This window comes from Cucumis melo, chromosome 10 (assembly GCF_025177605.1).
Source record: "Cucumis melo cultivar AY chromosome 10, USDA_Cmelo_AY_1.0, whole genome shotgun sequence".
Classification (NCBI taxonomy): Eukaryota; Viridiplantae; Streptophyta; class Magnoliopsida; order Cucurbitales; family Cucurbitaceae; genus Cucumis; species Cucumis melo.
Window position 1 is genome coordinate 18,407,554 of NC_066866.1, and position 15,021 is coordinate 18,422,574.

Consider the following 15,021-nt stretch of genomic DNA (forward strand, 5'->3'; position numbering starts at 1 on the left):
AAAATTGAGGATGAATTAGAGCTGACTATGCTTTCTCATCTGTCTGACGCTGAGTTGCTGACCAATCAACAGCATGGATTTGAACTCCAGAACCCTAAATTAAAATATCATCCAAAAATAATAATAATATTATTCTAAATTATCGGTAAACCCTAATATTTTATAATCTTAATCAATCACCTTCCTAACATTTAAATAATTACATTTAAGTGCAGTCATCTTTTCAATTTAATTCCGGTTTTTTTTTTTTTAAGACATATATTTGGTATTCAATTTTTAAGATTTATTCCATTTACGTTTTTATATTAATCTCTATTCTAAAAATAAAAATTACAATTTTATCTTTTTATTATTATTTTTAATTAAACATGATTTAATTCCTGAATCTTGAAACATAGTCAAAAGCTTTAAAAATGAAATCATACATTCAATATAAAATTAAATCACCTACCAAACACAAAATTAAAAAATTTATTAGATACAATTCTAAAGTTAAGTTTATAGATGTAAAAATTTTAAAATTATACTCACTATTTTTTTAAAAAATAAAAATTTAGAACAAACATTTTAAAGATTTGTAAACCAAATCTGAAATAAACATGGAAGTTTAGAGAGTAGATGTAAAAAAGAAAAAAGAAAAGACTAAGAAGAAAAATAAAATAAACATCAAGCCTTTCTTTAAGGACTAAAAAGGAAATTTAAAGTAGGAAAGGAATTAGATGGGAGAGAGAGAGAGGAAAAAAAAAAGTATTGGGTTCGGTTGGTTTGGTCTAGTCCGGTTCGGCTTTTATTGCCTTTTCTTATATGGGCATTGGCCGCATAGATAGATTTCTTGTTCTATAGTATTATGAAAAGGAAACAAAGCAGAGAAGCAAAGAGAGAGTAGAAGAATAAAAAAGAAAAAAAAGAGATAAAAAAGCGAGCTGAAACTCAAAGAAAGAACTGAAGTGAAAAATCAACCAACAGAAAGGAAACGAAAGAATGGTGGATTGAAGAAGAAAGTGGTTTCTTCTTCAGATGGGAAAGACGAACAGTAGAAGAATTTATGGTTGTTGTTTGGGTAACAAAGAAGGAATTTTAAGCTTCGAGATGCGAGCTACTGATTCCGGTAGAAAAGGGACCTTCTCCGTACTCCTTCTATACCTCCTTTTGATTCTCATTTTACCAAGCATTTAAATTTCAAAATCCCTTCACAAATTTCTTCTTCTTCTTCTTCTTCTTCTTCACAAGCTGCTTTTATTTCTGTTTCATCTTACTTCATTCTGGTCTTCTTTTGGTGTTTTTTCTTCTGGGATTGCTTTTTTTGACTTGACTTTCTGTTTTTATATCAAATCAAGCTAACTTTCTTCATTGATCTTCTACCCTTTTCTTACATATGATCGGTTCTTACTGGATTCTGTCCTTGGGCTGCTTAAATCGGTTGCCAGATTCATTCTTGAGGAATCTGGCATCAGTTAGCCTTTAGGGTTTCATTTTCTGTTTTCTTCTTGTTCGTGCTGATACTGGTCTTTGTTGGCTTCTTTGGTCTTGGTGGGTTATTGTTCTGTTAGGATTTTGATGTATATATTGCTAGATTTTTGTTTATCTCAGGTTTTTTCATAGCTTTCTATATCCTTCCTTTGATATATTTCTTGGAGGATTTGTTAACTTTTTTCCCTTCTTTTTCTTTGGCTTTTGGCCCCCATTTTGAGATAAACAAAGAGAGGGGAAGAAATACATAATACAAAGTCTTGAGACTCATACAAACACATCATCCTAAAGCACCCCATCATTTTTATTGTGGGTATTATTCCGTTTCTTTTCTTTTTTTCTTTTTTAATTTGAACTTTTGTGGGTATTTTGTTTTCAACGGGTAGATTTTCTTTTTCCATTTTATTTCTATATGTGAAAAAGAGAAAAAAAAATATTTTCATGTATTGAACTTGAAAGAGGAGTGGTGTTATACTGTTTCAATTTGAGGAATCATCGAGGCTTTAATTCTTCTTGGATGATTGATTGTTTATGGGAATACCTGATAGTTCATTATCAGATCTGATTGAGAAGGTTAGGTGTTGGATTTCCTGGGGACCTAACTCGTCTGTGAGTTTATCTGAGGAATTTGTGTTGCCTAACAATAGTTACAAAATGTGTTGTGAGTGTGATACAAGCTTTTCCAAGATGTCGTTGAGATACATTTGCCAGAGTTGTAATCAGTCATCTTGTGGAAAATGTATTCGGGGATATGAATCTTATGTTGTTCAATCAGATGGCATGAAGGTGGGTAATGAGGCTGTGAAGAGAACCAAGTTATGTAAGTTTTGTTCTGATACTAATCTACGGCTTGAAGGTGGGAGAAGACATAGTGAGAAAGTTCATCCTTCTGTCTCTCCCAGATATAGCCCAGAACCTCCTTCTCCTAGTTACGATGGTGCAGACAAGTCCCCTATGAAGACTCAATCACTTCCCGATGATCGTCTGAGTCGATATCTTGATTCACAAGATTGTGGTTATTCTCCCTATGCAGCATCACATAGGATTTTGAGCTCGTTTAATGCTCATCCATTTCCTATTTCCGTTCGTCACTCGCCTAACTGGTAATATTTGATTTGAATGAAATAGGCTGTTTGTCCATTACTTTTTGGTGTTCTAGTACCTTCTGTAACTTTTATTAATCCTGTACTTTTTGTTTAAAATTAAGTACAATATTTTAAAGTGCTTGTATGTGAATTATTTGTTTTTATGTTCCCATTGTGACAATGCATAAGTTTGGTATATAATTGTGTTGGTAGGTTTCTTTTTGAGTGCTTCTGAAATTTTATGTTATAAATTATAAAAATTACTTATAAAGCAAAAAATCTTTCATTAGTATATTTTCTTGTTGATAGTACTCAACTTTCTGATTTTGGATGATGCTCCTGGGATCAAAATATAATATATTTCCACTTTAAATCAAGAAATCAACTGTTGTTTCAGTTCTTCAATGTCTATTACTAATACAGTAGAGTGACGTGAAATGATTTAATACACTAATCTCATTTAGTATTTTTTACTAATGTAGGAGTGACGAAGATGATGCAGAAGATTCCGGGAGACATTTTTTTAGCCCATCAAGTGATTATTTTCGTGACAATTCAGACATAGAGTCAAGTAGTGTTAGTACTAGAAACGAGTTCTTTAGTTCTCATTTTGGGGGATCAAGTCCTTCTGACAGCCCCTCAAGGAATGATTATACTTTTAGTAAAGCTGATTATGTTGTACAGACTATAGATCCAGGTCAAAGGGTGAATCTATTGTCTCAAGAGGCTGAGACCATTTTAAATAGGTCTGAGAGACTGACTGAAGGCCAAGATAATAAACAGGCTTGCTCTGCTGACCTGCCAACTATTCAGAACCAAGATGGAAAGGTAGAAAGGCCATTAGATTTTGAAAACAATGGTCTTATATGGTTCCCCCCACCTCCTGATGATGAAAGCGATGAGTTGGAGAATAATTTCTTTTCCTACAATGATGAAGATGACAATATTGGGGACTCTGGTGCCATGTTCTCCAGGAGCAGTAGCTTTTCTAACATGTTTCCAGCCAAGCAAAATTTGCATGAGGAGAATAAGGAGCCTTTAAAAGCTATGGTTCAGGGTCACTTTAGGGCTCTCGTTGCTCAGCTATTACAAGGGGAGGATATAAAATCTGGAGGAGATTGTGTTGACGTCTGGCTTGATGTTATTACCACAATAGCCTGGCAAGCTGCAAATTTTGTGAGACCAGATACTAGCAGAGGAGGCAGTATGGATCCTGGGGATTACGTGAAAGTAAAATGCGTAGCATCAGGACACCCTCATGAAAGGTATAACTTTTGGCCGTTACTGCAGTTTGGAATATCCCTTGGTGCAAATAGCCTCAATGTCTTGATGTATATATCATATATATACTATTGACTAATGTCTTGAAATCGTTCATCTTTCTTCTACAGTACACTTATAAAGGGAGTTGTTTGTACAAAAAACATAAAGCACAAACGCATGACCTCACAATTTAAAAATCCAAGGTTACTTCTTCTAGGGGGATCGCTTGAATATCACCAAGTTGCAAACCAGTTAGCTTCTTTTAATACATTGCTGCATCAGGTACTTGTGTTTACTTTTAAGAGAATCAACATTTAGTTTATCTTCCTTTTACATGCATTAAATCTTTTGTTTACACAAATGCCGCCGGGACTAGTTAAGTTCATATTATTATTATTATATCATAACAACAACAACAACAACAACAACAACAACAACAACAACAACAACAATAATTATTATTTTTAGGTTTTATCTTGACTTCTAATATCCTATCCTATTGGTGCAGGAAAATGATCATCTGAAGACAATTATTTCAAAAATTGAATCTCTTCGCCCCAATGTTCTGGTGGTGGAAAAAAGTGTATCTTCGTGTGCACAGGATTATCTGCTGGCAAAGGAAATATCTCTGGTGCTGAATGTTAAAAGGCCTTTACTGGAGCGTATAGCCCGTTGCACGGGTGCTTCCCTTACTCCATCAATTGAACATATTTCCACAGCCCGTCTGGGACATTGTGAACTTTTCCGGTTAGAGAGAGTAACCGAGGAGCTCATGGATACTAATCAAAATAAAAAACTATCCAAGACGTTGATGTTCTTTGAAGGATGTCCAAAGCGCTTGGGTTGCACGGTAACTCTAGCTAGAAAATTAACTAGTTTTCTGTGGGTACTTTTCAAAATTATTTTCCAGGCTACTATTTCAGAATGATTTCGAGGTTACCATACAAAACCCCTTTTGGGTTTTAATTTAGTATGGTCTTTGATAGATCCAACTTTTCTTATCTTTTTAATTATCACTTAGGAGTCCTCGTTTTTGTTAAAGAAATGTTGTTGATTAGGTAATTAGTAAACATTTTAACATATGGAAACAATGTATTTGGATTTTCCTTATTATGTAAATATATCTTTCTTGATTGTTTTCTTTGGAATCATATAAATTTCTTCTGACAACAGCTTGTAAGTTATAATAAATAGTTTTTGAATGTAGCTTTCAAACAACCTAAATTTCTTCTGACAATTGCTTTTAAGCCATAATTTGAACTATGGAATCGTGATACGATCCTGTGAGTTTAGAAAAATGTGATTTTATAGAACACTGTTCTGCTTCTAATCTTATCATATTTCTTGTCATAGGTCTTGCTGAAAGGCAGGTGTCGTGAAGAACTTAAAAAAGTTAAACATGTTGTTCAATATGCAGTATTTGCAGCATATCACTTATCTCTTGAGACTTCCTTTCTTGTGGATGAAGGTGCTTCTCTGCCTAAGATGCCAACACGCTCTATTTCTGTTGACGATCATTCCTCATCGGAAAATCCCAATGCTTCTGAGGCATCCAATTTTCTGGTTGATGGCTCCGCCAGAGAAAATTTTTCTGCTCTTAATTCTGAGCTTGAAGAATCTAAATCATACTCAGTGGATTCTCACCTTGGTAACAGTAGCTTTCTTCTTTCTACTGGATTTGAGGCCTCTAGCATTGTTGATACACTTCCAGACATATTCAATGATGATTTACCATCTGATATTGATCTGAAGCCTTCTCTCAATCCTTGTGAGGAATTAAAGGATGGAATAACAGTTCCTTTTGCTGTTCGAAGTCTTTCTGAATCTGAATTGCCAGAAACCTTGAAATGGAAAAATGGAAGGTCTGGTGGGATTCCAGAGTTGCGAAAGTCTGAAAGTTTTGATGAAAATGATCTCTCCAGTGAATACTTTTCAGCAGCAGATACTCACCAGAGCATTTTGGTATCCTTTTCAAGCCATTGTGTACTTAAAGGAACTGTATGTGAGCGCTCTCGCCTTTATCGTATAAAGTTCTATGGCCGTTTTGACAAGCCTTTAGGGAGATACCTACGTGATGATCTCTTTGACCAGGTTTATTTATTTCCTTATTGTGTATATCTAATTTGAACATACAAGTTCTTTTTTTTTTAAATTTTTTTCCCATATAATTGTATAATTTTGAAGTTATATGTTATTTACTTTGGGTTCTTATGGCAGAAGTCAAGTTGTCCATCCTGTAAGGAGTCCGCTGAGGCCCATGTTCTGTGTTACACCCATCAGCAGGGTAATCTTACAATTAATGTTAGACGCTTACCCTCCATAAAGCTTCCTGGAGAAGAAGATGGTAAGATATGGATGTGGCACCGTTGCCTCAAGTGCGCTCAAATAGATGGAGTCCCCCCGGCAACTCCTAGAGTTGTTATGTCTGATGCTGCCTGGGGGCTCTCTTTTGGAAAATTTTTGGAGCTTAGTTTCTCAAACCATGCGACTGCCAATCGAGTTGCAACTTGCGGTCATTCATTACAGCGAGACTGTCTTCGTTTCTATGGGTGTGTTGGCCTCTGAATTTAGCATTGATTTTATAATAGCTATTGGATGTTGCTCGTTACTGAGTAGAAAGTTTCTTAAAACAGGTATGGGAGCATGGTTGCATTCTTCCGCTATTCCACCATAGATATTCTCTCTGTTAACTTGCCCCCTTCTGTACTTGAGTTCAATAGCCATGTTCAGCAGGAGTGGATTTCAAATGAAGCTTCAGAGGTGATTTTGAGAATTTGAAATGTGATTTGCTTGATTTAAAAAAATTTCTTTTGTTTATTCTACTTTTGGATTTTCAATGCAGATTATTGGTAAAATGGAAAGCTTGTATGCTGAGATTTCTGATGTCGTCGATAGGATGGAACAGAAAAGCAAGTTGCCAATGCAAGAATCATCGGACTCGAGTGATGTGCAAAGCCACATCACGCAACTGAAAGAACTGCTTCAAAAAGAACGAAGTGATTACATTGTAAGTGCTGAGAGAACAATTCAAATATGATAAACATTTTAATTGTCCTTGCAGATTTGTTTGTGGTACCAAGTACTATATTATTCTGCGAACATGTAATTAATAAGGGATTTGAATTATGTACGAATTTATTAGGGTTTGCTGCAACCATTCATGATGAAACCTTCACTAATGGGGATGATTTCTGTCGACATTCTTGAGCTGAATCGTTTAAGGCGTTCCCTATTAATGCATACACACTATTGGGATCACCGACTTTATTCACTAGATTCTCTCCTAAAGAAGATTTTAAATTCCAAAACTGATGTCTCTTCTTCTATAATGAGGGATTTGAAAAGTGATTCTGCTCACAGTGATGGGAAACTTGAATCTGGCCATAATGAGAATATTCATGAATCTTCTTTGGCTCATGAGTTTGCTGAAAATGATGATATACATTCAGACCGGAAGGAAGAGTCTACGGCATATGAACGCTCTACATCAACCTCACATCAAGCCTGCAGAGAGGAAACGCACACAGATGGGGAACTGACTACCTCCATGGCTTTTGAAAGCATTCCTTCTTACGAATCCACTCTTTCTGAGAGAATCGATTGTGCATGGTCTGGAACTGAGCAATCTATGAAGAAACATCCAACTGTTTCTGCACTGCAAGCAGAAGAACCTAACGATGGGGCAGTGAAGCAGATGAGTCAAAACGATCATCCCCAAATGAGAAGGGTATTGATGTCACCTGTGAGAGTTCATTCCTTTGATTCTGCGATAAGAATGCAAGAAAGAATCAGGAAAGGATTGTATCCATCTACATTTCAGTTGTCGACAATTAGATCTTTCCATGCTTCTGCAGATTACAGTACTATGCTGAGGGATCCTATTTCTAATTTAACTAGAACCCACTCTCAAATGTTGCCATTGGAAGTTCAGAAGTCAAATTTATTACTCAGTTCAACTACATCTTATATCTCCGCATCTCATGTTCCTGAAGGCGTTCGCCTGTTGCTTCCTCAAACTGGCAATAATGATATAGTTATTGCTGTTTATGACAATGAACCTACTAGCATTATTGCGTATGCCCTAAACTCGAGAGAATACGATGATTGGGTTGCCGATAAGTTTTCCGTCAATGAGGGAGGCCGGAGTGTCCCTAGAATCAATATAGAAGATTCTCGTCCTTCACCTCTTTCAGCTTGGCAGTCTTTTGGTGGTTTGGACTTGGACTATATCCACTATGGAAACTATGGTTCTGAAGATTCTTCAACCATGAGGACCCTGTTTTCAGATCCCAAAAAATCTCCCCATTTGAGGCTTTCGTTTGTAGATGAATCTTCAATATCTGGGGGTAAAGTCAAATTCTCTGTCACTTGCTACTTTGCAAAGCAATTTGACTTGCTTAGAAAGAAATGCTGCCCCAAGGGAGTGGATTTTGTAAGGTCTTTGAGTCGCTGTTGTCGCTGGAGTGCACAGGGTGGAAAAAGTAATGTTTATTTTGCCAAGTCATTGGATGAAAGATTCATCATTAAACAGGTCACAAGGACTGAGCTTGATTCTTTTGAGGAGTTTGCTCCTGAATATTTCAAGTACTTGTCACAAGCTCTAACCTATGGAAGTCCTACTTGCCTTGCAAAAATTCTTGGGATCTATCAGGTAAAATATCTAGATTTTGAAGCCTATTTTGCTTTTCATTTTGGTTCCCGTACTTTATAAAATAACGATTTTGATCTACGAACTCTTGAGAATATTTTTTTTGTACATCAACATAAAAAAAATAACGATTTTTGTTTTTTTCACTGTCTACTACCTAATAATGCACCTATTTAATACCCTTGGCCAACCTTTGTGGCTTCAACATTCACTGAATTGCCTTTGTTAGTGCGTTGTCACATTATCCCTGTGTTAAAACAACTGACGGAATAACCATAATTATTTTTTTTAAAAAGAAGAGGGACCAGAATAAATGTTTTGGAAGCTTAGAGACCAAAATGGGCACATCTTGGAGAGTTTGATACGGTGTATAAATATATATTGCTTTCCTTGTGAATGCATGGGAGTATATGTATTTACCAATGATTATGGGGACATATTTACATTTTTGTTTTCTCACAACTATGCAATGGCAGGTCACTGTTAAACACCTGAAAGGTGGGAAAGAAATGAAAATGGATCTGATGGTGATGGAGAATCTTTTTTTCATGAGAAATATCTCAAAGGTGTACGACCTCAAGGGCTCTTCACGATCTCGTTACAACCCAGACACATCTGGGGCTAACAAAGTTCTTCTCGATCTGAACCTCTTAGAAGCACTGCGGACGAAACCCATATTTCTCGGAAGCAAGGCCAAAAGAATCCTTGAACGAGCAATCTGGAATGATACATCTTTTTTGGCGGTAAGCTGCATGTTTAATCCCAATACTTGTCTTTCATTGCATACACCATGAAACTGGATGGTTGTTTGATTTGTATTTACTATATTCTTCATATGGGAGAAAATCAACTAATTCTTGACCTTCTTCAGTCAATAGACGTTATGGACTACTCCCTTTTGGTTGGGATTGATGAGGAGCGTAAGGAGCTCGTTTTAGGCATCATCGATTTCATGAGGCAGTATACGTGGGACAAGCAATTGGAGACGTGGGTGAAGGCATCGGGAATACTTGGAGGTCCGAAGAATGCTTCTCCTACTATCATTTCTCCGAAACAATACAAGAAACGGTTTCGTAAGGCAATGACTGCTTATTTTCTCACAGTTCCTGATCAATGGTCTTCTTGATTTTATGATGGATCATTGTATTCTTTTGTCCATGAAGCATTTGTTCGTGAATAAAGGGATTGCAATTGCAGATAAATTTGAAGGAATCCCTCTCATTCTTTTCTTTTTTACCCTTCATCACTTAGATTTTGTGTACAAAGAAACAAAGATTAGGTCCGAAAGAGAGGGCATTCACCCTTGAGAATGAAGAGTTGTACTTTTTCTTTTTCTAACCTAATGAAAAAAGTTATTTGTAAAAGCCGAAGTATATTACGATTTCTATTGGTATTGCTTTATTTGATGCCATGGAAACTTCAATTGAAGATGAAAATTTAACTTCTAATTATCACTTTCTGGAGGACGAAGATCTACTAAAACAAAAATACTAATGCATGACACTTTATGGATTGTACGGGCTTATGTTGAAGTAATTACAAACACAATACTTTGCAAAGTAATTATAAATTTATTATGGACTAGTAGTGGAAAAATTACATTTTTGATTATTGAGGTTTGATTTAAGTTACATTCAGCTTTGTTGAATTTTCTAGTTGACATTTTAAGCTTCGTAAAGTAAGAAAAATCACGTGTCTTATTTACATATGGTTCTATAAGCAATTTATTACGAAGGGAATTGTATTGGATAGCAAAATGCACTTGTATATTTGCAAGCAAGACTGCAGTTTTTTAAAATTACATTTATAGCAAAATTAGTTAAGAATATTGAAAGGTTTTTTAAGTTTGACAATAGAGTAATTTCCACTTAATGTCAATTTTGAAATTATTTTAATCCTTTTCATTTAGGGCTCAAATCATGAGAAACCTAAAACGTGAAAAACTTAGAGATAGCTAAACACCACGTCTAGAGATAGAGCTAATTTCTGCATTTTTAGAGAAAAATTCATGGGTATTCTTTTTATTGCTACAATTAGGTGAAATTCCCTCTATGATGGTGTGACTTGAACGACAAAGGAAAACTGAAGTTTGCGCTAACGTAAGAAATGGACGAAAGAGAAAATCGAACAGTAGTTGAGCTTCAACTACAACTATGATGAGAAAGCGAGACCTTCTGTAATACCCGCATCTTCTATCTCATTTACTTGCTAGAAGTTGAGAAGATAAGCTAAGAGTTTGCCCAAGAGTCTTGGGGCTAAGTCAAGGATCTCGAGATAGCATCCTGGGGTAGACTAAAGTAAAGCAAGGGCCTGAAGGTGGAATCTTGGGATAAAGGCATTAAAACACGATCTTGCTTGGTCGAGAGAAAAGGTAGAGAAAGGCAGAAGTGAGAATCCTAGGCCAGCTTTGACCAATCTCGGACGAGATGGAAAACAAAGAACAAACCTTGGTGCTAAGGTAGGAGCATCTTGGTGCTTGTTGACCGAGTTGAAAAACAGTAAAATTTAAAGATATGCTTTCAGACCATCTTAGTATTGTTGCAGACCGAGATGAAAAATAAAAGGGTTTTAGAGATGGATCTCAGGCCATGCCGGGGTCGTGTTCGGCTAGGACTAGAAGTAGGAAAGAAAATTATTAGGGTTCTTGAACATGATTTTGGACATGTGTCTGATCGAGAAGCGTGAAGATCTCGGAGTATCTTGGCCCGATCTCGACCGAGATCACTTAAAGACGCATGATCGACAGATCTTCGAGAATTTCTATTGCACGAGGTTAGCATTTTTCAGATATAAGGAGGAATTTTAAATACAAAAGATTCTCATTTCTCATAATTTTCACTTCAAGAGGAAGTAGAGAAAAGTTGAGTTTCCTTGCAAGAGTAAAGTCAAGGCAAGAGTGTAGTTCGACGCCAACTTTTAGTTGGGTGTTCGGTCAAGAGACATCCGAGAAGGGGAGGATGTTGGTGAGTTCAAACTACAAATGAAAAGTGGAGCTTGAGGTTAGATCCAAGTAAGTCCAAGTTTCTTCTTCCATGTTTAAGAAGTTTAAGCGCAAGTTTGCTAAGTTAGGGTCTGTTATTTGAGACTATAAATCTGTTGGGAGCTCGTGTTAAGCTAGGGAAAGATTGAAGAACCGATCTTGAGCAAGCTAAGACCACCTAAAGAGTTCAAAGGAGTCAAGGTTAGTAAGAAAATAGTTCTCTTGAGAGGGAAAGTATAAAGGTAAGAATTTAAAGAAGTTTCCTTTAGTTGGAACCTAACATTTACTTGAGATTTCTTGTTATTTTTAGGGTAAGAGGAAATAAGGGCAAATCTATAAACAAAAAACCTAGCCACAAGTTGTGAGTGACTAAAATGAATCTCAAATTTATGTTTTAAAGCATGCGTTGAGTTTAAGCATTTGAATATGTTAAATTTATGAAAGTATTTACAAAACATGAGTTTCAAGTTAGAAATGAGTTATGAGAAAGCATGATTTAGTTAAAGTTCTAAAACATTCAATTTGAAAAATGTTTCTTAAAACATGAGATTTATGAGAATATGTTTGAATGCTAAGTTTCTACAAATATTTGAGCAAAGAGATATTTTAAAGCAAAGCTAGATTTGAGACTTGCTTAATGCAAGAGTTTTTGATAAGCATGCTAACTTAAGTAAGTTAAAGTTTTAGCATGAGATTTTTGAATATGTTTAAGTCTATACCGAGATGTCTTGATCTGATAGCAACCCTACGTGGGAGATTGTCTTGTGCACAAAAGTCGTGTGATGAGGGTATCCGATAGATGCCTAGAGTTTCCATCACATAAACTAGGTAAGAGATGAGGGCCTCTACGGACGCCTAGATTTTCCGTCTCATGATAGCTATAGCAAGATAAGGTGCTATTGACACCTAAAATTTTGTCTTGCAAGTATTCTATCGAGGGACAGGGCTTCCACACCTAAAATTTTATTCGTAGATACGAAGAGTTCAAGGTATAACAAGAAAGAAAGAAAAGAGAAAGTTAAAAGCTAAGAAGAGAAAATTGCTTTGCTAAGTTTATGTATATTATTTTACTTAAAGTTTTCATTATCATGCTTTGTTTTAAAAGTTGTTACTCACAGGGCTTTATACCTCATCCTTTCAATAATCCTTTACAGGTAGAGATTATGGTTCTAACACCTATTAAAGTATCCACCCACTATGCTAGAAGTTTGACTAGATCTTTGTACGACTCATTCCATGCAAGCATGATAAATTGTAATTAAGCAAGTAAAGGACTTAGCTGCCGTTGTCTGTAACAGCAAGTATAAGAGTTTTGAATTTGTTGAGTTTTGTAATAGTGTTGTTTGGTTGGATTTGTTGAACAAGTTGTCCATTGGTTGGGTAAACCTGAAGATGTTTTGCAAAGATTTTAATTCATTAATTTCAAGTAATTTAGACATTTCTTTCCGCATTATATGTAATGACCCAACTTTTCAGACTAAGCTGAGGTCATTACTTTAGTACTAAAGACACTTCATCCAAATGATTTCATAAAACTTGTTTAAAATCATTAAACATCAGAAATAAAGAAACTGTCTTCGGGCCCTATGTCAAACAATTTCAAGAATTTAGGACATCGTCTATGAAACCATTAAAACAAAACAAAATAAATAGATGTCCTAATCATAACTCAATTCAAAATCCTCAAAACAGAAATAACAAAGACATTAAGCGAAAGCATTAAAAATAAGCATTCCCATATGACATTCATGAATCTTTATTGTCCCTTGCTGGTCTACCTCTCGCATTAACTTTGCCTAAAAAGTTAAACATAAAAGGGTGAGTATAAGATATATCCAGTAAGAGACCCACTACTGGTCCCGTTAGGGTAATAACCGTTAGCTACTTATTAGGGGTACCCTGCAGATAATGGTCTAGTGATCCCGTAAAATACACACATCAATCTAGTGATCCTATAGGATGCACATATCAGTCTAGTATTCCCGTCAGATGCACATATCAATCTAATGATCCCGTCAGATGTATATCTTAGTCTAGTGATCCCGAATGATACATAACATATGGTGATCCTGTAGAACACCGTGCTTGCAAGGTATACCATCCCATAGATAAAGCTAACAGTTACCCCCTGTTCATCCTAAACAGTCCATGACAGTTACATCAAAACATGAATCAAACTAACAATTCAGTTTCTACGCATAACGAGTCAACAGTCTAAGTTCAGTCAACAATCTAAGTTAAGTCAATAGTAACATTCGTCAATATACTTATATCCAGGCCACACATTACAATCACACTATCCAAATCCAGTCAAATGCACTAACCATTACTATGTAACTACACCTGACAATCAAATCATCTAAACTTAGCCAACAACACACAGGTCATCAACATCCAACTACACATAACAGTTAACTCACTTAAACTCAATCAACAGCACGAACCATCAATATATATAATGACTAAACTACACTTAGCAGTCATGATGCCTATGCTCAGTCGAAAGCATAACTTAGCAATACTTTTTATCTATACAAACAATCGAGTCATTATATTATAACTATCATTTCAGTTAATACATGTAAATCTAAAATTGAGTCTAGTAGTAGAAATCCCTTACCTTATATTTAGCTATGTTCCTTAATCAAGTTGAAGTCCAAAAAATCGACCTAACCATAAACATAAGGATTTCAAACACTAAAACAAGGAAAGTTACCCAACTAAAGCACCAATTTCAAATTCTACCACTTACCCAAGTAAACGGAGAATCGAACTCCAACCAAACCTGTGGTATATTCCAAGAACTCGACTCCAACACCTTCAAGAATCAAACTGCACTCAAACTAATTAACTACAACATTTTATTTCAACATTTATGCTTAACGATGCTATGGAAACAGCTACGAATTTCATACTTTCGACCTTACCACTAAACTTAAAACGAGGCGAAGACAACAAAACACTAAGTGAGTTGTGCAACGACGAGCAAGGAAGAGTCAAGTGCGGCTTGGTCGAGGAGAGGAGATGGCTTGGGTGCGGGCGAACGAAGTCGTGACGGGACGACCGATGGAACAGGAATAATAATGATGATGATGATGATTATAAAACTTATATTCTCCTTTTTCTTTTCTTTTCCTCTTTAAACTTAAATAACACGACACCTAACAAATTTTAAATTCTCAGTAACATAAAGTAGGTATGTTGAGAACATACCTCGAAACTTTGGGGCGTTACATTATATGTCTAAGTTTAATTGAAAAGAGATAGTTAAGAGCTACTAGTTAAGCAGGGTTGACATGCCATTGTTAGAAGAAGAACGATGGTCAATTTTACGCCACATCTCGGACTTAGTGAGGAGGTGCTCTGGGGTGGGTTGTGAAACCTTTGATGGCGACTAGGAGACGTGATGGTAGGTAGACGAGACCCAAAGCGGACGATGACAACTGGTTGAAGAGAGGGAGACAGCTAGAATGCGTTCAAGAAGAAGAAACGTTCTTTTTTTAGTAACAATAAGTTTGATTGTACACGGAAGGTGTTTGAGAAAATACCTCTCATTTTTCATTTTTCTAATCGGA

At 35.9% G+C, this 15,021-nt stretch overlaps 1 protein-coding gene and 1 long non-coding RNA gene across 2 annotated transcripts; one reads left to right on the top strand and one right to left on the bottom strand.

The window, feature by feature from the left end:
* Positions 1 to 835: 835 nt before the first annotated feature.
* On the top strand, positions 836 to 9,830 carry LOC103495094 (putative 1-phosphatidylinositol-3-phosphate 5-kinase FAB1C). The gene is made up of 11 exons (XM_008456552.3): positions 836 to 2,573; positions 3,038 to 3,820; positions 3,947 to 4,100; positions 4,327 to 4,668; positions 5,172 to 5,909; positions 6,036 to 6,367; positions 6,452 to 6,578; positions 6,661 to 6,825; positions 6,961 to 8,469; positions 8,943 to 9,209; positions 9,338 to 9,830. Exons 1-11 carry the CDS (start codon positions 2,002 to 2,004, stop codon positions 9,590 to 9,592), a joined length of 5,244 nt encoding a protein of 1,747 aa, XP_008454774.3. The 5' UTR covers positions 836 to 2,001; the 3' UTR covers positions 9,593 to 9,830.
* A 3,128-nt stretch (positions 9,831 to 12,958) lies between these two features.
* On the bottom strand, positions 12,959 to 14,895 carry LOC107991310 (uncharacterized). Its single transcript, XR_001763286.2, has 4 exons — positions 14,374 to 14,895; positions 14,199 to 14,278; positions 14,067 to 14,115; positions 12,959 to 13,242 (listed from the first exon to the last, which is right to left on the bottom strand). It is a non-coding gene; the product is annotated as an uncharacterized LOC107991310 (long non-coding RNA).
* Positions 14,896 to 15,021: the final 126 nt, after the last annotated feature.

What these genes read in the sequence shown, in the direction of transcription:
- LOC103495094 (XM_008456552.3), top strand. Translation starts at nt 2,002, where the DNA reads ATGGGAATACCTGATAGTTCATTATCAGATCTGATTGAGAAGGTTAGG. An exon ending in GTGATGATCTCTTTGACCAG is followed by an intron (nt 5,910 to 6,035) that starts GTTTATTTATTT and finishes TTCTTATGGCAG; the next exon opens with AAGTCAAGTTGTCCATCCTG. An exon ending in AAATTCTTGGGATCTATCAG is followed by an intron (nt 8,470 to 8,942) that starts GTAAAATATCTA and finishes ATGCAATGGCAG; the next exon opens with GTCACTGTTAAACACCTGAA.